General features: G+C 42.4%; 1 protein-coding gene and 1 long non-coding RNA gene across 2 annotated transcripts in view; one reads left to right on the top strand and one right to left on the bottom strand.

Annotated features, from left to right (window-relative positions):
* Positions 1-1,164: 1,164 nt before the first annotated feature.
* tmem161a (transmembrane protein 161A) lies at positions 1,165-6,870 on the bottom strand. Its single transcript, XM_031868350.1, has 11 exons — positions 6,753-6,870; positions 6,112-6,215; positions 5,926-6,009; positions 5,591-5,682; positions 5,238-5,394; positions 4,863-5,078; positions 4,549-4,692; positions 4,316-4,429; positions 4,004-4,178; positions 3,772-3,868; positions 1,165-3,147 (listed from the first exon to the last, which is right to left on the bottom strand). Exons 1-11 carry the CDS (start codon positions 6,753-6,755, stop codon positions 2,843-2,845), a joined length of 1,491 nt encoding a protein of 496 aa, XP_031724210.1. The 5' UTR covers positions 6,756-6,870; the 3' UTR covers positions 1,165-2,842.
* A 5,718-nt stretch (positions 6,871-12,588) lies between these two features.
* LOC116394927 (uncharacterized) overlaps positions 12,589-26,318 on the top strand; it is a 28,504-nt gene continuing 14,774 nt past the window's right edge. The window contains exon 1 of the long non-coding RNA XR_004213487.1: positions 12,589-22,089. This is a non-coding gene — a long non-coding RNA (uncharacterized LOC116394927). The remainder of the gene's footprint in view (positions 22,090-26,318) is intronic.

The raw sequence follows: 26,318 nt of genomic DNA, 5'->3' as shown, positions 1-26,318 counted from the left end.
GACCAGAGATCCACTGCTGTACGTTCCCCCGAACAGGAGAAACTCAAACTCAACTCCTCAGTCATGTCTTACAGTAACAGATACATTTTCATTGGACATTTTTTGGCACACTTTCAATGGCACCCATGCATAATACATATGGACTTACTTATAATGCGTTATAATCTGCTTATAGCACTGTATAAAAGCACTCAATAATACTCACAATGCTTTACAACAGTAATCATAACACATAAAGCATTTTGAAATTCATTATAAGGTTAAGTTTAATAATTTCATAATTTCTTGTACACTATACACTTTTGAATGACTTTTAAGTCATAAAATGCATTAAAATGTGGTTGTTGGACAGCATTATGAATATTTATGAGTGCAAAACATAATTATATAATGCTAAAAGCAGATAACACATGAGCGTGTTTAAAATGCTTTATGGACATAGAAAGTGTTCTTTAAATAACAAAATGTAATGCTATTGATACACGACATCCCAAAGCTGAATCTCAACGATAATAGATGGGATGTCAGATTATTTTAACCGGTACCCCCCCCCCCCCCTGAATGTCTTCACTTGACTTTGCGATTGATGACATCCTCCAGTGATGCTCCTGCAGCCAAGTGGCCGTCCCTCCCTAAACTGGAGAACCTTCGTGGCTTTTGATTGGACGTGGAAGTCAAACGATATCGCCAATAAATCATTTTGACTTTCAGGCAGAGCCTCTCCAGCCTCGCTCTGGTGAAAAGGTCACGCTCCTAAACTGTTGATAGACGACCGGCATGTAAATCTAAATGTTTTGATAATGCCACGCAGCTTCTAAATCGAGTTTGAATCTTTTTAGGCCGCACTGACAAATGGAAAAGATTTGGAATATTTCCAGAAAAATACCAGTTCCTGTTGCCAAGTTGAGCCAAGTATTTCTTCCCAAGCTTGTGAGGGACGTCAGGTTCATAGTTACTATCAGTGATTAAAAATGATCCTCTCAGGAGGTTGGGGGTCAGAGATCAGGACCCAGCAAGGCAGCGAGACACCCCATTGTCATGCACGAGGCCTTTTGTCCATCAGAGCACCAACTTTTTAAAAAGGAAATGATTCAATTAGCAGCATCTCCCACGCTCCTCGGAGGGAAAGCAGAATTAAGTGTGAACATCAAGCGGACACGAGTCTGAAAATAATAAATGTTTTATTGAGCCACAAAAAAACAATTCAGTTACAGGTAAAGGTTAGCACACCATGCATTCAGAAAATCAAAAAAAAAAAGCAACATTTTCATGTGAAGTTGACAGTTTAATGATTACAGAGCATTCAATTCAAATATACTATCTGAAAATCAGAAATTGCCATAAAACAATACAAAAATGTTCAGAACAACAGCTTCTGTATTATTTCTAAATAAAAGTTATTCGAGGCAAAGTTTCATAAATAAATAAATAAAATCTACGGACGCAAAACTCGTTCAAAGTAGGCTTTGATCAAACGTACATGAATTATAATTGGCAATAAAAACAGCAAAAAACTAAAAGCTGATGAAGCTAAATAAGACACTGCAACTAAACGTGTTGTCAGTGAGTAGTGTTTGAAAAGGAAGAAAAACAAAACAGAAATGGGTTTGGAGTGTTCATTTCATCCATTAACAGATTCTATTCATTCTACATGCATACGATTCGGGAGAAAGGAGATTTTAAGATCGACTCAAAATCCCTGAGCTCCCAGGCACTTAGGAATACTGAAGGAAAGTCTTCAGCTGTTGGCCGACACACAGACAGAAACCACAGCTGGACTCACGTTCAACATGATGGATCGGAGCCTTACTACACATTTAAAATAAACACGTTACAGCAGAAAAAACAAGAGAACAAAAAAAACATTTAGCACTCTTGAATCGGTTCTTCACGGGGGACGAAGAGTCCCTCGTGACAATATAGTCTTAGCTACACAGGGAGGAAGCACGAACACTTACCCTGGTACCAATTACACATCTTAAAAGCAGCATTTAACAATGTTCTGTTAAAGAACTATTCAGGTAACATTGGCATAGGTACGTCCGAAAAAGGTTTCATGTTGAAATAGCTGATGTCTGGGGGCCTGTATCATGAAGTGACATTCGTGGGTCAGCTGGATATCTTTGGGCTTAACTCCCGTTTATCAGACAGAGTCAAATGTAACTCATAATAAAGTACAACAAAGCAACAGGATGTCTCTTCTAGAATACTGAACATGTTGAAAACACCTAATTCTTACACTTATCTATAGCCGTGAAGGAAATGATTCCACCTATTTCTAAAAGCTTCTTGTGCTATTTAACTTGTGTGATTATACTGAATATCACCTTTTAACACCACAACAAGCTAATCTTCCCTGTGGGAATATCTCTGAGTCGCATTCAGTGATCCTCTCACGGCTCTTCTGATAAACGAGCCAGACAATAACCAGCTTTGTGATACCGGTTGTCGAAGATTGCTGATGTTAGACTCGGTGACAACGGGTAACCCAAAGAGAGCCAGACTAAGTAGATGTTGCTTTGTGATACAGAGCCCAGTTCTCTCGGTGTTATGGATACCAGTAGCCTGCTGGTCACAAACAAAAGCCACAAGGGCAACAAGGTAGTCAATATTGCAACAACAACAGTGTCCATCGCCTGTCTCCTCTCAAAAGAAAAACAAAAACAAAAAAAAACAAAAAAAAAAAACACTTGACCAAACCTTCTGTTACAGCCACGCGGTGCATTCTGTCAGCAGCTGCGTGTTTTGATTAAATATCCCCTTAACTGCTTTTGTGTTGCTGCAAAGGAAACCTGCAGGCAGTAGAGGGCTGGAGCTGCATCGCAGGTTGAGCACTAGTCAGTTAGTTCTGCATGAGGTACTGGTGGAAGTAGATACCAAACAGAGAGCTGATGACCTGGCAGGCGGCCACCCACCACGTCAGGAAGGCGAAGAGACCTCTGAAGAAGAGCGGAGTGAGGACGGACCGCAGCGCCACGAAGGCCTCCGACAGGCGAGCCACTGTGGCCTGGATGTCCTCCTCCATATCCTCCATCCCCTCTTCGTCTTCATCGAGACCGCCGGGCAGCACGGGGGCCGCGGTGGGCATCACCAGTGCTGGTGTCACCCCGGGGGCCCGCTCTACACCGGGGGCCCAGGAGAAGTCTCCTACAAGATCAGTAGAGATCAGGCAATATTTAGAGTTTACAGCTCAACTTGGGAGAAAAAGAGGAAGAAAGTAGACCCTCGGAAGAAACCATTGTGATGCTTCACCGTCTTAACATTTACAATGGATGGGTCTAATACTTAACTCCACTGTTGCTGCAAATGTCTCAGTGTGACATTAAGAGGAATAGCTTGACATCTTGGGACATTTGCTTTCATACTCTTATATCTGTCTTGTAGATATATAGCCACAGCCAGCAGCTTGCTAGCTATCCAGGTTAGAAACAACAAGCCTGGCTCTGTGCGTAGGTAACACAATCCGTCAGCACATCTAAAGATCACTAACATGTTATGTCTCGTTTGTTCAATCCGGAGGTTATATGCTGGACAATTTTTGTCTTGAAGCAGCAGCTGTTTCACCATTTCCAGAGTTTATGCTATGCTAAGCTAGCTGGCTACTGGCTGAGGCTTCATATTTAACAGACAGATCTCGTCATCCAACTCTCCACAAAAGAGCGATTAAACATTTTTCACAAAATGTCGAACTATTCCCAGAAATCTATATTTTGCAATAAAGAGTGGTCTCTTCCTCTGATGCAGTGGTCATGATGGTGGTGTTTTACTTACCTAGTGCCTTGAGTGCCAGTGTGGAGAAGAGGATGAGAAAAACAGGAACCAGATACTGAAGAGTAATTACCGTCAGGTAGCAGAAGATACGAGTGACCTGAAAAACAGCATATTTATTCTCAGTTAACGGTTGGGGAGTTTTCCCTTTTCTAATTCCAGTAAACCTTCGCTTTATGTAAAAACTTCTGGATTCAGACGGTTTCCGAGCTCAAGTCCTTCATGAATATCTGACCTTCCTCTGAATGTCAATAGCAGCGATACGTCCCGCCTCCTTCTTCATCTGCTCCACCCACTTCTGAGCCAGATTGAGGTAGGCCTGCAGGTGGTAGCGAGTCAGTAACAGCCGCAGCACACACGACCCCACGACGATCCACAGGCGCATGCAGTCAAATGATTCACTGGAAACTCTGCAAGCGGGAGATTTTGAGAGGATCAGAAAAAGTCAAATGTGGCCTTTGGAGGACATCTTGCATTAGTGGTGATTGTTTCTGTCTTGAGAATTAGTTGGAGTGGATAAAATAAGCATATATGTACGTGCACTCACATCGTTACTGAAGTCTTTCCCATAGGTGCATTGGCCAGGAAGTCCCTTGCGATGGGTTTCACCCACAGAATCAGCACAATGACTGGAGAGAGGAAACTCAGGTGCAGCAGAATCCTGCAGGAAACATTAATGACATCTAAGAAAGCAAAATACTGCTAACGGAATGTTTGTTGATCAGACATAGAGTACTTGTTGGAGTTGCTTATTGCGGTGGTAAATGCATCAGTTCTTACTGGATGAGTGGTCGGTCTGAGTTCATCTGTACGGCATCTAGATGCGTCTGAGCCAATCGCAGGCCGGGGAACGCCAGCAGAGCACCAATGTAAGCAGAGAAGGCGGCCAGACCGAGCTTCACGGTCAGCTTGGTCATTGGGATTCTGAAGGGAGTCAAAACAACAAACGTTAGGGTGCGTCTAGCACAAATATTTGTCAGGTAAAGTCTCTGTGCGACTCATGCATGGTACTTAACCAAGGAGGTGTCTCTTATCGCATGATGCAACGTCAATCAGTAAACTAACAACTTGTCTTTGCAGGAACAGATACTTACGACCAGTCAGCGTAGCCCTGCTGTTTGGCAAAGACTTCCAAGTTGTCAAAGAGGTTGGAAAAGCCCGACTCCAGGCCGAACTCCAGGTAGTCCTCTCTGACCACAAGAACCAGCATGGCCACGAGCAGAGACAGGAAGCCAAAGGCAAGGCACACCGAGCGCTCGCCGCCCTCCTCAGAGAGGAAGTAGTGGCTCATGAGAGTGTGAAGGGTCTTTCTGAGGGTTGTGGGTTAAATCAAAACAACCAAGAGGAAAAGTAGCGTTCATGCAGTCCAACACTCCCCATGTTTTAGGTCACTGTGTCTTTAAATAAGCTAATTCTGTTCAATTGTTTACAGACATATGTAACAAGGTGACTTCACAGTTGAAGGATACACACTGAAGAGAACAGTCAGGACACACCAGATGGCTCCGAGATTGACCTCTTTGCTGGCATCCACCATACTGCAATAACCCTCAGTGAACAGGAAGACGACGGTTGCATAGACGGCAAAATCTATCAGCCACTGGTACTCCAGGAAAAACCGCAGCACTGAAGGCAGAAACAAGACAAATACATGAGTAGGCTCAGAATGTTAATCAAAACTATGATCCATGATTTCTTATCAAGCAGGGACTACGAAAAAAATGTATATACTGTAAATGCATTGCGAGTCAATAGCGGAGCTTGAGCGGTGTTTGTACATGACCAAAGTCACCGTGATGTGGATAAAGTAGCGTTTACTTACCGAGCGAGTCAAGGGCTTTGACTGGAGCTTTGTCCAGGTGAAGGTCAATGTCTTTGGGCACAGTGAGAGGCTTACTCTCCCCGTTCTGCCTCCTAGAAATCAAACAAAGACGACACACGACCACGTGAAGGAATAGAATAAAAGAAGGAAAAGTGGCCTCTTTCTAGAAGTACAGTCCAGCGCTGGCAACACAAAGGCATTACTCCATCTTTATTTCTAAAGGAGTGCACAGATCTAGACATAAGATTTGTTTTTAAAGACAATTTCTTCCTCCAGGCAGCTTCATGTTGTTGTGACTCCCTTCTTTATCATCAGACCTCTCCCCCAACTCCCACCTGTCTCTCCTGGTCGGTTTGGGCATCTGCTTCCCTGCCAGTGCGCACAGCTCTCCCTCTGACGGGTGTTTGAACCGGAACAAGCTGAAAGGAATGACAGGCACATGTATGTATGTATGCATGCATGCATACAGAGCACATTCACATTATGCGTTTGTATAACCTGATTGTAAGGGGTTATTCTACCTGCCATTGCAGATGAGCCAGCGTGCAAATGAGCAATGTGGCGCCATCCTCTGCATGATGCAGGCGGCCAGCAAGCTGACCACCAGCTGGATTCCCATCAGCGCCTGTCAGAGCAAACACACACATGTCTAAGTATTAGATCCAACTGTAAAAACACCCTTTTAGGACATGAAATCAGCTAATGTGTGTCAGCAAGTACTGCGTCAGAGAGTATGCGGGCCTTGTCTACAGTTGTGACAGTCAGTCAAGAGCGTATTTAAATGACCTAATAAAGTTTATAGAACAGGCAGTTTTTGCCGCAACAAAGGTGAGTTACTCCTCATATCACAGGCTGCGGTAGATGTCAAGTCGCATACCATTCTAAAACAGCCAACAGTGAAAAATACATTAAGCATAGGATGTGTTGAAAGCTCCTGCAAAATGAATGAAAGTTAGCAAATGGCTATCGTGCTAAATTTAGTTCAACTTCGCCACCTGTCATCGCTTCCGCAAACGTTAGCTAGCTAAGTAGCTAGCATTAGCACACTAGCTCTCGTGGTGACCAAATATAGGCAAAAATAGCTCCAATGCGAATTTTTACATCAGGCCGTTAAGACTGGTGACTTCATGCCTGGTGTGTTGGTGCTTGTGAATTAACTTACCATCTCTACCCTCGAAAGAAAGACGTGGTTAAGACCAGAATAGCTGATGCCGAGAGCTTCTTCACATGCAGGAAAGTCTTGACAGCTGAATCAACTGGCATGTGAAACTGCTGAATGTCCCGGATGTAGTAGTGGAGCCGGGCGCTGCCTTCGCGTGCTCCCCCGGAAGTCTGTAAATTGGAAGACTTGTAATTCTCTACCAGCGCAACAACGTATGCTACTGTTTCATAACATGTATCGCACTGCTGCGGGTTATAAGTGACGTTTCACAATTAAAACACGAGGTAAGATACAACATTAAACTACAGCAGTAGTCAGTGAACGCGTTACCGTCCACTGTACTGTTTTTATAGGCTTTTGCAAATAAAGCAGCACATTAAAAGGACATGTTGATATCTCTTAACAGTTGACTTACTGCACAGCCGCCATTTTTAAGATGGGAAGAAGAGAGGAGTTGATAAAAAAAAAAAAATACTCATGGCAATCAGAATCAGAACCGTTTATTGCCAAGTATGTTACACAGTGCAATAATCTAGGTTCCTTTAATTTATTCCTGCACTCTCAGCAATTGGCTAAACTTTATAAGCCGCATTGGATTTTGTTTGCCCTGTTTTTCCTCTGTTTTTGTTTAATATTCCCCTAAAAGGATGCAAGAATTGACCATTATTCAAACATAAGGAAGTAAAAGACAGTCATGTTTTCTGCTGTCTGATGTAAAGATGCATATACATTATTTATCTGAAAGCATGAGGCTTAAACAAATATATGATTTTAATTGGCATTAAGGTATTAATACTACTGCAATGAACATGGCATTCAACATAGCATTAGGCTTTCATTGACTTGTAGTAACACGGACAGTAATACATTGTTTTTCCACATTATTACTGTTGGACATACACAGTTTGTCTGAAAAATATAGAGCAGACAAGTGTACAAGTTAAGACATATTCTCTTCCAAATAAAGAAAACATGGAGAAAAAGAGGAGCCTATTAATGTATCCAGCTGAGCAGCTTTAATTTCACCAACATGCTCCCACTCCTCATCTCTAATTAAAATGTAAAATGTTGCCCGTCTTAGTTCCTTGTTCTTCTCAATACCCCTGAACACCTCCGTGAGATCCTCCTAATGATAATCTCCATGTTTCATGCTTCCGCCATCATGTATCTGAACATTTCATTGGATGGAAACAAACATTATGCAAATGGTGAAGCTTAAAGTCTCAGATATGCTCCTCTTACGCTCTACTTTGGCATTAAAACACAGACACCAGGGAGGGGAGCGAGAGGAACCGGGGATTTTAGTGTAATCATGAACTAAAGTGTTATTTTTCCATTTAGATGGATAAAATTAAGGAAATACTTCATAATACCAACATTGTTATATTCAAACCTGTAGACAAAGTATATATATTTGTAATTTCTTTGATTTATTATGTTGTTTGATTTCTTAGCCTCAGATTATTATCAACCATGAGGTGTTTGGGAAGGGCGACAGCTCTGGGTGCACTGATGCATCCTCCGTGTGTGGTATGCTTGGTCACTCAGGATGAGAATGATTGTCCACACACACACACACACACACACACACACACTGGCCTGCACATGCATTATAATGTCAGCTCATCCTCTGTGAAGCGGAGGCCCGTGTGCCTCCAACAGTGCCGGGTGTTTCCAGCAGCACGCCCTCCAAAGGATCTCTTTCCAAAAAACCATTCACCACATTCTAATCTGTGTTTAGCATGTGCGTTCATGTTATTTGGGTGGTCTGCAGAAGTTGATTGAATTCCCACTTTTCTGCTAATTGGCGGCACCCCGTCTGCTGAAGATGTGTCTGATCCTTTGCCCCCGTGAATTTGCGCACAGGAGCATGACATTTCAATGAGAGCTGTGAATTCGATCAAATGGAGCTTTGTGCGACGAAGCAGCAGCATCTCCGGAGGGCACGTATGTGTATGCGCCAGCGGGCAGATGTCTGTAAACATGAATCACATAAAGTTAGTTGTTCAGCTCGATATCAAACTCTGTGTGGTTGAGCCTACACCCTGAGGCAATTAGTCAATGCCATTCTGAGCAATGGAGCGATCACATTTTAATTACAATTTCATTTTTGCATATTACCTTAAAATCAATAAAGGTGCATGTTTCTGCATCTCTTGCTGCAGAGTATAAAATATACACAGTATGTAGGACCAGACATGCTTAAAAATCATTTTTTGCAAGTTCAAGTCAATGTACTGTATCATCACTCCCTTATCTGTTAGAATACAGTACCAACCCAACAAGCCCATTGGTCCACCAAACACAGGACTTTCAACCACAAGACATGGTGTTTGACACCACGTGTCCCAAAGTATTGTTTTGGTTTTGTTTCCTAAACCTAACTTTTGTTTTGCAATATAATGTCATCCCTAAAATTAAGTTGTTCCGAGCGACAGCAAAAAGACGGACAATTCTTGTCCCTGTACTCAAAACCAATGGATCTGTGAGGAGCGAGTACAAGTCAAGTCTTAAGTTTTGGAGGGGCAAGTCTAAGTCAAGTTTTGAGTCTTTAAGAGGCAAATCCAAGTCTGAATTCGTTGAGAGAGAAGTCCAAGTCAGGTTTCAAGTCTTTGAGGGCCAAGTCTCAAGTTTTTGAGGGCCAAGTCAAGTCTCAAGTCTTTGAGGGCCAAGTCTCAAGTCTTTGAGGGCCACGTCCAAGTCAAGTCTCAGGTCTTTGAGGGCCAAGTCCAAGTGAAGTCTCAGGTCTTTGACCCAGAGTTCAAGTTAAGTTTCAAGTCTTTGACGGGCAAGTCCAAGTCTAGTCTTAAGTCTTCAAGGGGCAAGTCTCAAGTCGTTGAGGGGAAAGTCCAAGTCAAGTCTCAAGTCATGTAGGGGCAAGTCCAGGTCAAGTCTCAAGTCATATAGGGGCAAGTCCAGGTCAAGTCTCAAGTGTTTGAGGGGCAAGTCCAAGTCAAGTCACCAGTCAATGTGTGTGACTTAACTGCAGTCTCAAGTCCTAGTCCGTATCTCTGGTATTGACTGATGTGATGAACCAGAACATTTGAGAACTCGATGACCTGTTACATGTAAATAATGCAACATAAAGAGATGCGTGTTGTTTCATTCGCCGCCATAACACCGTCTCCTTTTTCTAACGCCAACATTTGCCATCAGTCACAAGCAGCGAAAATATGCAGAAACACATTTAACATTCTGTACATTTGCCCAACATCTCCGACATTAAACTGTCAGTCACACTGTGAGAAGAAATGTCTCTCTCTCTGGGTGGAAAAACACTTCCATAATCATCATCTTTGACACAAATGCTAATCCCTCTGCCATGTTAGCCATCTGTGGCTGAAGTGGCGGGGGCAGAAATTACTGAGGAAAATGGACACAAATAAAATGCTAATTCACCACAGGCTACAAGTGGATCCCCTCCCTCTGCTCAGCTCGGGGGGCCTCTCGGTTCCCACACCACTTCCCTGTGTCTCTCCCAGGGTGCTGCTGGGATACCGGCGGCTGCTTTGGAGCCCGCAGCAGGGATGCGCCCTCCGATTGGCTCGTCTTTGTTTGCCCCCATGCATGGCATTCATCGGCCGATTTGAATATATGCAAATGTTGCAATGGTGCCCCGTCAAAGGAGACTCACCACCACCACCACCGTGTGTTTTTTCCCCCGTCTCCCTTCATTTTCCCCGCTCTTTTCCTTTTTGTCTCTCCCCTAACTGCTGCAGATAGCTGTGGGAACCATCTACAGAGGGCCAGATCTGCTTTGCCACAGGGATTTATTTAGTAGTGAGACTCATGACTGTTAATTACACAGGCACACTGTATATCATAAGGAGGAGAGAATAAAGGTGTAAAGGTGATGCACGGCTTCAACCTGGTCGCTCGTTAATGTCTGTGCTGTATACAGTCAAACCAAATATCTCAGTTGTATGCGTGAGATGTGATGGTGCAGACGCATGCAAGCAAATACTGTACATATTTAGCTGGTTACAACAAGAACTTTGCATGTTGTGTATATATATATAGTATATATATATATTGTTGGTTCAAACTTGCAGTCCAAGTTTGTACGGTAAAAAAAAAAGAGACAGACAAAATATGAAGATGTAGCTGAGTCATATTTTGACTCTATAACATCAACAATGACTCCGTTCGTGAATTGATCGTGAGCCAAAATGCACAATACCAGGACTCTTCATCACTCTTCAACCATCATTCATGTGATCGTTTATACGCTCCTCCTGCTGTGACACTTCATAATGTCTTCCGTGAAAAATGCCTCTAATAACAATAATCTCGCCCACAGCAAGACCATTAACGCATCACAGTAGAACTCGTGCTCTGCATTCATTTTACATTTTCTTTGGCTCGTCTACTTTTCGGGGGTCCAGATTGGAGCAGAGGAGAATTATCCGGGCCTGGCTCTGCTGTCATGTGTTAAAGCCGTTCCTCGGGCTCGTCCTCACACAGATTCTGGATTTGGTTGGCACGAATCATTGCACACTTAAAGCTACTGTAATTACGCAAATGTATGCTGCTAATCGTATTTCACTGAGTGTTTGTAACGCACAGGATCCCGTGGGTGATCCGGCATGCACAGATGGGGGATGTACATGCACACACAAAGACAAACGCCAAAGGTGTCATTTGTCACGCTTGCTCTGTTTTGCACTATTTCCTTTGAACCTACGGTGTCAAATGAAAACATGTTCACACAAAAATGTTCATTTACACTAAAAGAACGACATATTAGACATGTCTCTAACATGGACTTACAGTCCTCTTTACACAAACTCTTAACTCATTTATCTTTTCAAAAATCTTAAACTCGTGTATTTGTTCTTCATCTACATCCCCACCTTTGTGCTGGATGTATATATTCAGTTTTTATTCAAAGGAAATATATGTAATAATGGCTTTTCCGTGGCTCACCGCATGCTTCATGAAAGGAAGAAGCCTTTCATATTTTGTTTATCCAGACACTGCATGCTCTAAAGAGGCCGCACCAGTGTCCATCTGTAAGAAGCTGTTTACCTGTAGTCTATTGAAAACCCCCACCCTTTTTCCAGCGGATAAAAACAAATGCAATGGTTTTGTAATCATTTTACTAATTTTAAAGGTTTAACAAATGAACATATACATCTTATTTATTACTAGTCAAATACATTTTGCTCCAGATGTTGTCCTTTTTTCCCCCAAACACAATTAAAGCTGCAAAGTTTCTCATTTTGTTCAGAAATGTTGTTTGTTATAAACGAAAAACACCTTTGTGTGGGAACGTGATACATTCATTTTGTTCTCATTGATCAGCTATGTGTAACTGTGTTACAGTGGAACCGGCCTCCCGCCCCCCCCCCCCAGTGAATTAGCTCTGTGCATTAAGGTGTTTTGAATGACAATCGTGCGCACTAGGCGCTGAGCTTGAACTTGACCGGCAGAATTGCCTGGGAAAAGAGGCGCGACTTTGGCCCTTTGCTCCCCTCCTTTATGGAGAGGAGGCTGTTAAGACTGATGTCAGCGCTCATTTGCATGAACTTCAGCCTGTTCCCAATTAAACCAGGAAAGCAGTGAGAGCGCCGGTCTGTTTTCACATGGCAGGGAATGAACCAACATCTCTCTCTCTCTCTCTCTCTCTCTCTCTCTCTCTCTCTCTCTCTCTCTCTCTCACGAACACTCTGAGCATCAGAAGAAGCTGCTGCAATGTAAGTTGATGTTTTCTTCAGTTGGAACTGTCTTAAATTGGGTTTGATTTATTTTATTTTTAAATCATTTTCAAATGTTTGTGTTTGTTCTGGATTTAATCTACAGATTTTTGCAAATTTAATCTACAGATTTAATCATTTTTTTTGCAAATTCCTTCTATCTTTCATTTTGTCTTTCTGTTAATGAAAGTGAGGCTTGTTCATGTGGGAATGAAGTTCACATGACACCTGCAGTCGGTCTCTCGCCCGAAGGCCTGAATGTGTAAGAAATGAGCATGCGTGGCATCTTTGGTGTCTTTCATGAGTCTGGAGGTTTTACTCCCTGGTTCTTTATTGACACATTGAAGTGCTGCTCTATTGAAAGCTTGTGCATTAGGCAAACCGAGTGTATCTGCAGTACAGTATTTCGTCATGTCAGCCTAATGCAGGAGGCTGTAAGTGCTCCTTACTCACCTGTTTGAGAGTCGAACTGACTCCTTCATTCGTTCTTGTTCTGTGAGACTTGGATTTGCAAAAGCACAATGACTTGAGGTTTATAGAATGTGAAAACAATGCATTTGTTGTAATATTTGTTGCCATTTCTTTATAAGCTGCCTAGCATACTGAAAGCTTTGTTTTATTCCCAATGAGAAATGCTTCCATCATGCTGCTGTGTCTGCAGCACTAAAGGAAACCAATGGGGCTTTACATTCGTATGAACATATCAACTGATCTGTGTAATGTTCCTCCACCAGCACAAACACCAACAAGAAACAGATGTAGGGAGTTTCAGTACAGACACATGCTGCTGCTGCTCTTGATATGCAGTTCAACTTGTCTGACAAATGAGGCAGCACTTATAAATGTTTAGACCACAAGGATTTCCTGCAGATAAGACGATACCGTAGCTGAATAATACACATCTGTGGAATCGTTTTACCAATATTTTTTTTGGATTTCAATATTTTAAAATCCTTTGTACATGCCATGCACCTCTACCACCACAAAGTGGTAACTTATTACAATGAGCTGCTATTAGGTGATGATTTGGGAACATGACAGAGTGAAGGATAAATATTTGCTCCCTGCTGGTCCTCATGTGTGACCTCTGACACCTTTCAGGTTAAGCCTCTTTGAAGAGCGGCCATTACAATTCCCAGAAGTGGCCACTTCAATTGGTCAGTTATTAACGACTGAGCCCAACAGGGCTCTCCGGTGTGGTCACGCATGATGACCACGCAGTCAAACAAATCTGACAGAAATGGATGAATTTAAGGCGGAAGCTTGTTTGATCTGGGAGAGACAGGATTTGATGTGTGAGTGTGTGTGTGTGTGTGTGTGTGTGTGTGTGTGTGTGTGTGCAGTGTAGTTTTAAAGTGTCAACTAGTTCAATTATATATATATATAATTGAAACTATTCAACAAATGTGAAAATGTGAGTTATTGAGGCCATTTCTTCTCGTGAACAATATGGTTACATATCAGATAATATCAGTATTTTTAGAGAATTAACAACTGAAGAATATTTTAGAAAATATGAACAAAAATTCTGCAAATCACACTAAATTACTGAGTGAATAACTGCAATAATTTATTCAATATATAAATACTCTTCTCTCTTTTGAAGGTCTTAAAACGGGAGAGGACCAGTCCTACTTCAGATTTATACTAAAGCAGAAATCAAACAACACAAAATAATAATGTTATTGGTAATTCAGAAGTTAATGAGCATCAATGATCTTTATTCAGTAAATGTTCATCTGCGCTGAATCAGCTTTGCTCGTTTGGTTGGCCCCCTGTGTTCGGCTGATCTCTGCGTTTCATTGATTTTAAAGACCAAGATACAAAACTTAAATAAAAATAATACATTATAAATAAGATTTATAATGTATTTTATAAAGAACAATGTATTTATTACGCATACTTTGTATAACTGTGTAATTTCCGCTGAGGTATATCTTTTCTCTGTTGCTGCTAAAATGATTTTACTTCTGTATAATTAATCGGCCACATAAACCAAATATCTATTTAAGTAATTTAAAAAGTAGGCTTTTAATTCCAAAAATATTGAATTATATAATGATGAACAAATGAACAAATAAAGCCAAATTATATTACGGTAAGAACGCACCTTTTCTTTTCAGTACCTCAGAATTAAACCACAGGATTTACTGACGATGCGATTCTAAAGATATTTAAAAACATAATTTTAGTTTTAAACCGAAAAACAAAATCTTCGAGAAACTTTAATGTTTTAGAGCCTTTGATGCATTTGTTTAGAACAGTATACACACCTGTATTTTCTGTATATTCCTGTGTCATCCTCTTCATAAAGAGAAACGCAGTAGCAACTAATAGACACAACAATTCCTCCGCTATTTTTATGAATCTAAAACACCCCATAATATTATTACATGTTCTATTACAGCTCTAAGAGAGAGAGAGACTATTAATGATAGCCTGTTGTTAAAATAATATCATCATTATACTGTTGTGTAGCCTCACATATTTACCTCTCCACGTGCCTCGGTACTTTAAGGTGAATTACGTTTTTTTTCTGCAGATTTGTGCGATTATAGAATGATTTCTTCTATTTCCACCGTCACGCGGGCCTGTACTTGGTAATTATTCGATAATATCCACATATGTAGGGACCTTCATGACAACAAAAGATTTACCTTTTTACCCACACTATCATTTCATTCATTATCGGTTCAGACTTTTCTAAATTCATCAACGTTTCTTTTCGTTTAAATACATTTAGAACATTTAGAAGACGCCACTTCCTGCATCAGAAACACGATCTCTTTGTCTGTGGAGTTTGAGAGTTTGAACATGTTCGACTGCATTCATTTTAGAGGCTGCGTTTCTATAATGTTGTTGTGATTCGGTTTGATGTCGCTCTATGGAGGAATATTCAGCGTGTAGTTTGGATTTAGGCCATTCAGACCTGCGCAGGCCTGAGCTGCAGTGCTGCGTCTCCGCCGCTAGGTGTCGCTGTTTCCCTCGGATGGTCTGAAGGTTCTCTGAGATGTTTGATTGTCATCATCGCCTCGTGTTCTGCGATGTGGAGTTTCGAGAGGAGGCTGAGTGTGTTGCTGTTGCTTCCCATGATGAGCTTTGTGTTGTTTTGGAGAAGTGTCGTCGGCACAGCTCGTCCTTAATGACAAAGCTGTTTGAATGTGAAGGCCTATTAATAATAAGGCCCACTGCAGGCTGCCGTTCATTTATCAGGTCGTTCAAAAATGATCCTTATGCGAGTATGGACGAATAACAGGACTCTCTTGTCTATGTTAGTATAATTAGAGCTTCACTAACAGCTTGTTGGTCATTTAATTTAAAAATGAAATGTACATCTTTAGATAGAAAATATAATTGATATCATATTTCTGAAGTATTGTTTTGTAGATAAAGTATAGATAAAGTAGCCTTAATTTATTTATTCCATGTGTCAGAAGTGGAGGCTGTCCTAATAATAATAATAATAATAATAATAATAATAATAATAACAATAACAATAACAATAACAGTAATAACAATAATAATAATAAGACAATAATAATAGAAATGCTTCTTATGCTGCCTTAAAACGTTGAATTAAAGAAAGTAGAAGAAAGACAAATTGTGACCTATTTATTCTTGGATGGTCTGTTAGGGTCATTTTGTTATCGTAATCATTGTTTGCACCAAAAAAACAGCTTCCAATTGATAAAGAGTATTGTTCCTTATATAAAACGTACCCTAGTCCAGTTTTTACTAAATACTTACTTCTACTAAATTGTCATCTGGAGACACACGCAAAGCACAATACACACACTATTCTTTTCTTTTTATTTAGAAATTCATTTCAGAGTGAGAATTGTTTTATTTATTATTTCTTCACAAAATAATGCAACAAAATAAAGATCTTATGAATCCATCAGTGTCAGCATCACAAACTAGACATAAAACACAAATCAGTGTTGTTGAGAACACGAACGAGCCTCTGCCGTGATTCCCTAACGCAGGCGCAGTGGAGAACATATTTGGAATGACCTATCCTGGCGCCTGACGTCAGCGCGTAAACAATTATCAATGACTAGTTTTGTTGCACGCAGCGTTGACTCTCCTTTTGGTGCCTGCAGTCTGTAGGTATGTCTTACTGACTTTCAGATTCAGTAGCTTTTACTCTGTTTATGGTTGAACATTTGGCACTTGTTTATCCACCGTGCGCTCCGTTACGCACAGAGTGGAATGGAGACGTCGCACCACGTAAAAGCAACGTGACCCACACAAGCTCTAGGGAACCAAGCTTCTGCTTCTCTTGGCGCTGCTGAGGCTGCGGCAACAGCATCGCACACTCCGCTGCTGCGTTCAACGTCTCCATCTCTCACAAATCGTTTTCACTTTTACGCATTTTTCCCCCTTGCAGCCTGAACGTGAGGACACTACAATTTTGAAATGTACAGTCGTTGCTGCTGCTGGTTAGTAGCTCGTTCTGGCTCCGTCTTCCTGCAAGATGTTGACTCAGGTGCTTCAGTCGAGCAAGGTGTAGGTTTGGAGATCGCTGTTCAGTGGAGGTCTCTCTCCTGCTGGCTTCACTGCACAAAACGGGCTCTCTTTCCGGTGCCGCGAGGACCTCACTGTGCAGCTGACTGTGGGGAGACAGGGGGAGGATGGAGCGTGCTGGGTGATGAGGAGTGTAGGTATCTTCTATGGCACATTTGTGATAACACCTTCTGCCAAGCTGATATATGCTTTAAAACCACGTGGCGTCGTTTTTTGGTGCACTCGTCCCTCCACCAGACAAAATCTAAAATGTTGGGTTCTGCTGTGTCCGTCTCCCTAAGAAGGTCCTCAGTGGTGCCTTTCCTCCCACCCCCTTTCTGCAGCCAGCGGAGGCTGCGGCCGTGAGCCGCACGTGCACGTCGCTCCCCACGTCTATCAAATGTTGCCAAAAACGACGCTGTGTGCAACTAAAGAGGGAGACGCGTCATTCAAACAGAACAATGGACATCAGTTCACAATGGTCAACGCATAAGTGCTGCGAAATGTGTTTGGGTTTCTGTGCACGTCGTCCATAGCAGCCGGTGCGTGCGTGTGTGTGTAAGAGAGAGAACGAGAGGTAGAGAGAGGGGGGAGAGAGAGAGAGAGAGAGGGAGAGAGAGAGAGAGAGGGAGAGGGAGAGGAGGGGACCAGCGACGCAGCAGCTCCGCGCGCACTGTCATCCGAGGCTGGGGAGGAGATGTTGGGATGCGGGAGAGGATGCTGGCAGCAGTGACGCCCCGGCCTCGGCTTGTCTCTGCTCACTGAAGCGAAAGTAATGCCTTTCATTTCATTTTTAAAAACACAAGTGTGGGTCGGATCAACTCATTGTGCAGGTTTACTCAGTCAGTGAAGGCGTGCAACGTTTGGGTTTCTCCCTGGACTCCTGGCTCTGATAGTTTGGTAAAAATACTGCGTGGACTTGAACCGGAGGTGCGGGATTTATTCAAAGTTTACGGCTTGTAAGTATGATTTTTTTTTAATGTTTTATTTGTGGAGTCAATACGAGGATATTAGAAATTCGAATGCTTGACTATTTGTTATATCATAGTATAATAATGATGTATGTAGTAAAATACAACTATACTCAGACAACATTCCCTTGACATTATGGTTGAAGTAAAACAGAAAATTGCACTTTGATTTAAATAGTGAACCCTAAAGTGGTGAGTGGCAGCAGGCTGCTCCTTCCCATATTAGCGGGAGCATCCATTGAGCGGTGATGAGGCGGGCTGAGTGGCCCCAGAGCTGCGTTTGTAAAGCAAACAGTTGTGTGATTGTTAGCAGAGCCTGGGAAAATGTCCCCTTGGCTGGGAGGTGGAGGGACTTGACGCCAGAGCCTCTTGTTAAAAAAAGACTTGTGTGCTCCCAGACAGCATTGTGATGCTAATGAGCACCAGCACGTTGTTGAACTTGATGTTGACTTTTTTTTTCTTTCTTTCTTTTGAAGATTTTTTTTTCTTTCTCTTGTGTTCTTTTTTTTTCTTGGTCACTTGTTTGTGGGAAAATCCTCTCCGGGGCTGCAGTGTGAAATTAATTAATCAGGTCTTTGCAGTTAACTACAATGGAGAGCCATTAAAAACACACACAGTCACTTTTGTTGTTTTTTGTTGTTTGTTTAGTGTTTGATGATAAAGTTTATTTCGTAAAACATGTTCTAAAAAGAGACGAGACACTTACTGGGATTATTTTTTACTGATTTCACATTTTAATGGGTACACGATTTCTTTCTCCAAAACCAAAATGAACAGTTACGTCAAATTATTGCATATTTAAATACCTGACATTTTATTTTATAAATAATTGTAATGTTTGAATACAACACATGTGACTGGTTTGTCATTGAAATTATTTTAATTTAATTTATAAACAAAATATTCGAGCAGAATTATCGCATTTTCAAAGCATTATTACAACATGCAGTTTCTTTCTTTCTTTCTTTCTTTCTTTCTTTCTTTCTTTAATACAGTGCAACAGGTGTAGGCTTCCTGAAAACAGAATTACCAGAACTGGACTGGACTTGAAACACATCATTTCTCATGCCACATAAAATCAAACATGCAACACTATATTCATCCTAAAGATGTCTTGTGAAATGTAACTTAAATTGACTTCAGCACACACAATTTAGCTCTGAATATAATAACTAATGCCATCGTAAGAACTATATGTAAAATTCGGATGACATATATATTTTATTTAACTATGTGCTAAAGTCAAATTTATTCTGTTAAATATGCCAGTTATAGCAAAAATTAGAGTTAGGAAGAAAATCATGATATGTTTTGCTTCTCGAAGTCTGTTTGCAGATTGTGATAATCATTCTCAGTGTGTGATTTATTTCATAATTTAATTTAAAAATAGTTTGAACGGGAAAGTGTCACTGTAGGTGAACTGTTGTGCTCCATGTTGAACGCGGTAGTTTGACTCCGATCAGAATATGACAATTATTTTCCTACGTTTTCATACTCGCTTCTCTTTTCTAAATGTGCTTTTATTAAATTGCATTAGATCCCAGTAGGTGTATCTCTGCCTGAACAAACCCGGACTGTTTAAGTGTTTGTTTCTTCACCCTCCGATTTGAACACAGCGCCGTGAATTCATTGAATTCGTTTCAGCACCAAGGACAGAGACTGTACTCCTCCCCAGCGGTGCTGAACTCGAGTCTCTGTACAGTTTTCTCTCATTTTCTTTTTAAATCGAGCACTTTTCTCAGGCATGATTCAGTCACTGCTGGTGCATCTTTGTTTCTTTAGATATTGTTTGGAAGTTTGGCAATGACAGCAACAAAAGAGAGAGAAAAAAATCCTTTATTTTCCGGAGTGTTTAGCAAAAGGCTTTAAAAAGCCACATGGAAGGTGAATTAATGAGTCTGTCGAGTGACTCACGTTTTACTTTTATCATTGAAATTTGTTAGACAAATAGGAGCAAAGAATAAGACATTGAACACCATGCACAGACTACAATAGAATAGAATAGAAAAGTCGAAGTCAGTGTAAGATGTTACACACCTTAATGTACGTCTGACAGGATGTGACGCAGTCAGGGGGCGTGTTCACATGAATTCACGTTAGGCTGATGGGAGGGAGAGCTGAGAGTCAATCAGGTTTAATTTACAGTACAATTATGGTTTCAGCAAAGGCAGAGCAAAATAATCAGAAACGCACACACACGCACACACACACGCACACACACACACACACACACACACACACACATTAAAACAGTTGCTTTGACCTTAACACCAGCCACTATTCCTTCTACTTAATTCAAACACGTTTGAACATGAATCATATTTTAATAAATATCTCTCTTCAACTAATCATCTTATTTACAGTAGTAGTCTGTATATAATTTGAGAAAAGAATTAAATGACATTTCTATCATGCATTTTATGTTTCTCAAACACGACGTCTTCATTATGGATTCATTGAGGATGGGGATCTTATTTTGAAAAGATGAAACATTTTTCCCGTGATAAATTTCCTTTTTTTTCTCTCCCCTGAAATTCTTCCTCCGCCAAAGAAACAGCTTTTATTCGCAGGCCTACAGAAAACTGATTCAAATGACCAGTAACACACACGAGCATTGCCGAATATACGAGAGGCTCATTATTAAGCATTTGGAACATTGGTGCCATCTCTTATTGTAGAATAAATGCATCATTTTGAATAAAGGGTTAGCATGCAGTGTGAATAGTACAGGGCTCTATTTAACATGTGCAGCTAAAGGCGACACGCTAACGCACCATAGGCTTATGTTACTGTAAAGCAGCAGCAAAGGCTGTGATGTGGTCCAGATGTTGTTACGCGTATTAGTGCTTTAGTCAGCCGTTGCATTGTGCTCGTTAGACTGATACATCGCTCATTAAAAACACAAATGTGGCGCTTTTTAAGGGTCGTTTCAACCAATGAGAAAAATACAAAAACATATGCAAAATTATAGAATAAAACAATTCGTTTTGATAGAAAATGAAGAGGATTTATGAATAAAAAGTATACAATATACTAGTATACCTGCAAAGCATTGTGCTGCTCTGTGCCGTGTAACCTGCAGGTTGCAATGTACCTTTGCTCAGGGCTCGTGACTCACTGCTTGCTCAGTGTTTCTGTTTGGGGACAAACTTTTCTGTCCTTATTCATTCGGACAGCCTGTGCAGCTGAAAGACGGATGGTTCATTGTCACCGATTCCTTAAACACGGCCAGCTGTGTGATGTACTGCCCGAGGCCTATCCAGTCAGGTGACAGTGCAGTTGTTGCACACTGTTGCACTCTGTACCTGCATTTAGGACGAAGCTGTTATTATTGATCTGAATAGCGTTACTGCGCGGCGGTGATTGAAACGTGGTGCACGATAGATGTTTTCTAGATGGATCACAGAAATATGAAATGATTCCTCACTTTGTTTGACCCCCCCCCCCCTCAGTGGATTCTGCAGCCCTCATGGGACCCCATACTGAGATCCAGTGACCATTTTTTATGTTTTGTGATGGTGCAAAGCATTTAAAAGCCTGTATCATGATGTCAACACGTTCCCCTGTGAATCTCTTACTGTCCATCCAGTTTGTGTTTTCTCCGCCTGTCCGTTACGTCCAATCCCTACACCGCTGCTGCGCACCCATGTGTGCGCGCGCGCCAATGAGCGTGCTTAATTCCGTAGACGCACCGCGCGTCTCCCCATGGCAGTCTGACCTCGAGGCCCCCCGGGCGGCCCTCCGCCTCCTGCGCCCCACATCTGACACTCTGATAGCCCAGGCGCGTTTATCTTCACTCAGTTTCTCTTCCTTCGGGTCCTGCTGCAGTGTTGCTGTGTTTTTTATTTATCTGACAGCCCGGACTGGACGTAATTCCTTGATTATTCCTCTAAGGATTCACATTCACTCGCAAACACCCACGGCAGTGCTGCGCGTGAAATGTGCTTTGTCTTTGCAAATGTGCCGGCATCCCACATGGTGGACGACAGGGAGCATCGCGGCTGGAGAGAGTCGCGAAGAGACGCTCCCCTCCCGGGTTGTCTAGAAGAATATCGGCTGCATTAAAGCCTTGTGGATTTTTGATAACTTTGTGTTATTTAATAAGGAAGCACGGCAGCACGGCTGCCCGATTGTGGAAACTGTCGTTTCAAACCGACTGAATAAGTGAGTATGCTGCATGTTTATTCTCAATTCAAGGACTTGTGTCACCGAGGATGAGCTATTTAATATAACATGCAGCTTCAGCAGCATTTAAGAGCAATTTATTGAGGAGAGAGTGCAGTTTAAACGCCCTGCTTTATGTTTCCTTTAATATCATGTGAGTTGCACGCTCGTGCCAGCGTTTAGAAGGATGTTTTGAAAGATGTCAAATCACAGTATTTTTTATCGTGATTCATATCTGTGAGCCGCATTTTGTTTCTTCTTCCTGCAGTCAAATGTCGATTTAAACGCTTAGCGTTAGAGCTGTCTGCAAGATGCATATTTATGGAGCATAATAACATATTTTGGTGATGTCAAAGGATTATGAGGGCTAACTTGCACACCCCCCCCCCCCTTTCAACTTGTCATCATGCCATCAACTAATCCAAAGTACACAGTGACATCCAGTGAGGCTGGACTTCTTCCACTAGATCATGTTGTTGACATTTAGCTGGAAGCCGCTGTACTGCACGCTGTATAGGCCTGTTGATAGTTTGTCATGCTTTCAAACAATTCATGGATTCATTCACTCAACGCGGAAACTGTGCTGCATGCTCTGAACTGGGTCGATGCGAGCTGGCATTTAAAACAACAATGAGCTGGTGTCTCGTGGTTGTGGGTCACTGTGATATTTTAGGGAGACAGTGGAAGTGACACTGTCGTCTCCATGGAGCTCAAACATGGACGGTAAACGCGGGCCTCCCCGTTACCCGCGTGTTCGTGGATGGCAGGTGAATGTGTCATCCTGCCGCTGGATGACTTCTCCCCGCAGATGCATGTCGGGACTTCGGGGTCTTGTAGTGGAGGAAGTTCACCACTGGTTTAAAAGAATATAAATGATGGCGTCAATCATCTGAGAGTGTATGATCACTAGAACGCGCTATTGCTGACGATCTATATGATGATGGAGGTTATGGTGTTTATCATTACCCATCAGCTATGAGCTGTTCCGAAGCAGGACATCGTTATGTTTTGATACAATTACGCATTATGCGTACATGCAATAATAAAACAAGGTATTACCAATAACCTGCTGTGTGCATGCGCGCAGTTATGTGTGTGTGTATTAGAGATAGAGAGACTGAGGGACAGGGGGAGCAGAAGAAGAATAAGAAGAAGAAGGAGGGGAGAGAGAGAGAGAGAGAGAGAGAGAGAGAGAGAGAGAGAGAGAGAGAGAGAAGAAGGCGTACGCATGCAGGGGGAATGCAATGGCTCCATGTGACCACAACACAAGCAGCTCCGGCGGCGGCGGCGGCGGCCCCTTTAAGAGACGTGGGTTAGTTTTTCTCTTTGGTTATCTAGCTGTATGAGTTTATGTAATATCATAAAGCTAGAGAACCGAATGTATAAACTAATTCTGCAGTCGTCACGACGGAAACAGGACCGATGGTGGAGGGTTGCTGCCGGAGCGAGGATGGATGGATGCAGCCCGAAACGGAGGACTGGAAGCCCGCGGCGGCGGCTCGTGCATCGCACCGAGAAACGCCTCCATGCTTCCTTTGGACGTGTACCGGTGCAGAGGAGAACGCTGCCAACCCCCCCTAAAAAAACCGGATTCATAGCGATAGATTTCTTTCACAAGGGGATGCGTGGAGTGACAGTTAGCAACCCGGAGACAGGCTCCATTCATAGAGTGGTGATGAGGATGAGGAGGGCGACTCGGCAGCGCTGCATCTGCGGTTCCTCTTTACGGAACATACCCGCCTTTGAGCCACGCGTTTAGCAGCTTATAAATCGCATGTTTTAGTGTTTTATTTCTTTTCTTTTCTGTTGACTGTGTAGTTAGTTGATACTGATAACCAGGAGGTGAGATGAGCACGGGTTGTAGCTGGAAGAGTACCTGATTGGACGACTCCTGGGAGTCACGTGGTGCACCAGTATAGCCCCCACATCCCTCTTGCTGCTGGCCTGTGCGTGTAGTAAAATAGTAACATGGGAAAGAGCTGTAACAATCAAAACTAATGCACTTGCTTGTGTCTGCAAAATGCACGTTTGTCTCTAAAAAAAAGTTTTACTGTGGCACACCAGAGAGGCTTTTTTGCAGGCAGTGGTGCATCTTTACTGTCCTACAGCTGGATGCAATGAGAAATAATCCCACCATCAAGTGCACTCTCAGGGTCTCTGGTGCTGTACAGCGGGCACACCCGGAGAATGCGGAGTGGCTCATCAAAGGAATGTGTCACAGGCAATGAGGTGAAGGAGAAGACAATATTGTGATTCGCTAGGTGTTTGTCAATGGGATCATCTTCTATCCCTGGATTTAGCTTGATTGATGCGCTTATTAACAGCAGCTTCAGGCCTCATGCACACGGCTGACAGAGCAAAACGATGTCTCACCTCGCTGTGGGGACACATCATGCACACCTTGGTATCCTTTTTTCTTTTAACAAATGCATCGCAGTAGTTTAGCTACATTTGTTGATAAGCAGCTTTTGTATATTCTTAGTTCACATGACGAAATGTGTTGCTGAGACAAATCTTCTCCAATCAAAAGATCTCCGTGACTGATGTATACAGCAGCAGCAAGCCGAGCAGAGATTTCCGAGGCCGTGTTAGGGGAGGGCAGGGTCGGCTGGGTCGCCCAGAGGACCCGGCCGGTTTCTCAGGCCTGCTTTACAATGCTGTTTGGGCTGCACATCATCTCCTTCTTTTGCCCCCCCCCCCCCTGCTCCATCCCAGTTGGAGAGGAGCTCCTGTCTGGTTCCAGCGCTGAGTGATAGGTTGCACTCTGAGGGGCGAGCCTGTTGAATTTTAAACCAGCCAATTCTGTATTTGCTGCTAAACAGCTACAGCGCCGTTCTGCGTGGTGGAGAATGTGTAGCAGCAGCACCAGGCTCTGTGCTGCTGCCGGGAGGCCCCAGTTTACTGCGTCACAGAGCAGGGCAGGTGGAGAAGGAGCTAGCATGGGAATATTTCTCTCCCTTTTGTGGCCGTGAGACTGCGTTGATACATTCTGTGGATATACGCCAACGTTGTGTGTGATCTGCTGACGTAATTATGATATTAATGGCAATTTTAGACTATCAGTGTGAGCTGTGCTGTTATACTTTTTGTAGTTTAATAGAGCGTGGTGCAAATGAATGTTTTCATCGAGGGAACACAGGATAGGTGTATCTATTTTAATGCGACAGGAGCAACTAAATGGTAACGGTCCCATTGAGGCAATTTTTCTAATACACAGAAGTGATAAAGGAGATATCGGCACACTCAGATCTACAGTGTACACTTTATTACTTTACTTTAATAAAGTGTACACTGCATAGATGTAAGTGTGCGGATATCTCCTTGATCAGCTTGTGTTTTTATGATACTTCCAGCACCTGAGTTGTTAAGATTCAGCCACATGGAGCTGCAGTCATCCTGCATACAGAATTTAAACTTGTTTCAACTGGAATATCCCATACGGTCTTTGTAGTGGTAATAATTTTGGTGCAGTGATTTTTTAAATAAAATAAATACTTAAGAAATTGTCTTAATGTCACGACTATCCGTGTGCAGAATTTGCCCAATATTTTTTGCAAATGCGCGTCCCTTCTGTCCCTTTTTGTGGGATAATTGCAACATTAAGCTAAAACATTAACAATACAGCATTGTTCCATTTGATTTGACGATGGCGTCTTGTGCCATGCAAACAGACAGCACCACCCTCCCAGCTTTCGCCCGCTCGCAGTAGAAATTAATGCATTGCTGAGGGGTAATAAATGGAGGATATGGGTAGAGCCCTTTGAGATTGAAATGCGGTCTGAGAGGCAGGCTAGACGTCGGTTTTCCCACATTAATATATGTCTGTCTGGGCCCTCTGCACCATCAGGACAGGAGGAGGCCCTCAACACCAGATGGAGCCCAGTCTAGTCTAGCCTGCCAACACCTGCTATAAGGCTGCATTACACTTCCTATTGTCTTGCACAGTGATAACACCATTTATACGTCTATTTGAAAATGTCATTCTATCACCAGCTTTGATTTATTCTGCGTGCTGTGAGGAATTAACAAACATATTTATTAAAAAAAAAAAAAAAAGAAAAAAGTGAGACGAGAGAGAATATGGCTGAAAATGATGTAGAAGGAAGGAAGTGAGAAGATAAGAGAGTAGGAGAGGATATGTGTTTATGCACGCATGCTGTGCATTTCTACCCAACCTGTCATGTCTGTATAGCTTTTCCTGCTGAAGCGTAGATATGTCAGGATGCCCC

This window comes from Anarrhichthys ocellatus, unplaced genomic scaffold (genome assembly GCF_004355925.1).
Source record: "Anarrhichthys ocellatus isolate YVR2014 unplaced genomic scaffold, GSC_Weel_1.0 scaffold42, whole genome shotgun sequence".
In the NCBI taxonomy this organism is placed as follows: Eukaryota; Metazoa; Chordata; class Actinopteri; order Perciformes; family Anarhichadidae; genus Anarrhichthys; species Anarrhichthys ocellatus.
The sequence above is the reverse complement of the archived record's forward strand: the minus strand, read 5'-3'. Positions and strand labels throughout refer to the sequence as shown.

Bases quoted from the DNA above. Each gene is read 5' to 3' on its own strand.
- tmem161a (XM_031868350.1), bottom strand. The intron at 6,010-6,111 runs GTAGAATAACCC...CATTCCTTTCAG, and splicing joins TGGCTCATCTGCAATGGCAG to CTTGTTCCGGTTCAAACACC. The intron at 5,395-5,590 runs GTAAGTAAACGC...TTCTGCCTTCAG, and splicing joins CAAAGCCCTTGACTCGCTCG to TGCTGCGGTTTTTCCTGGAG.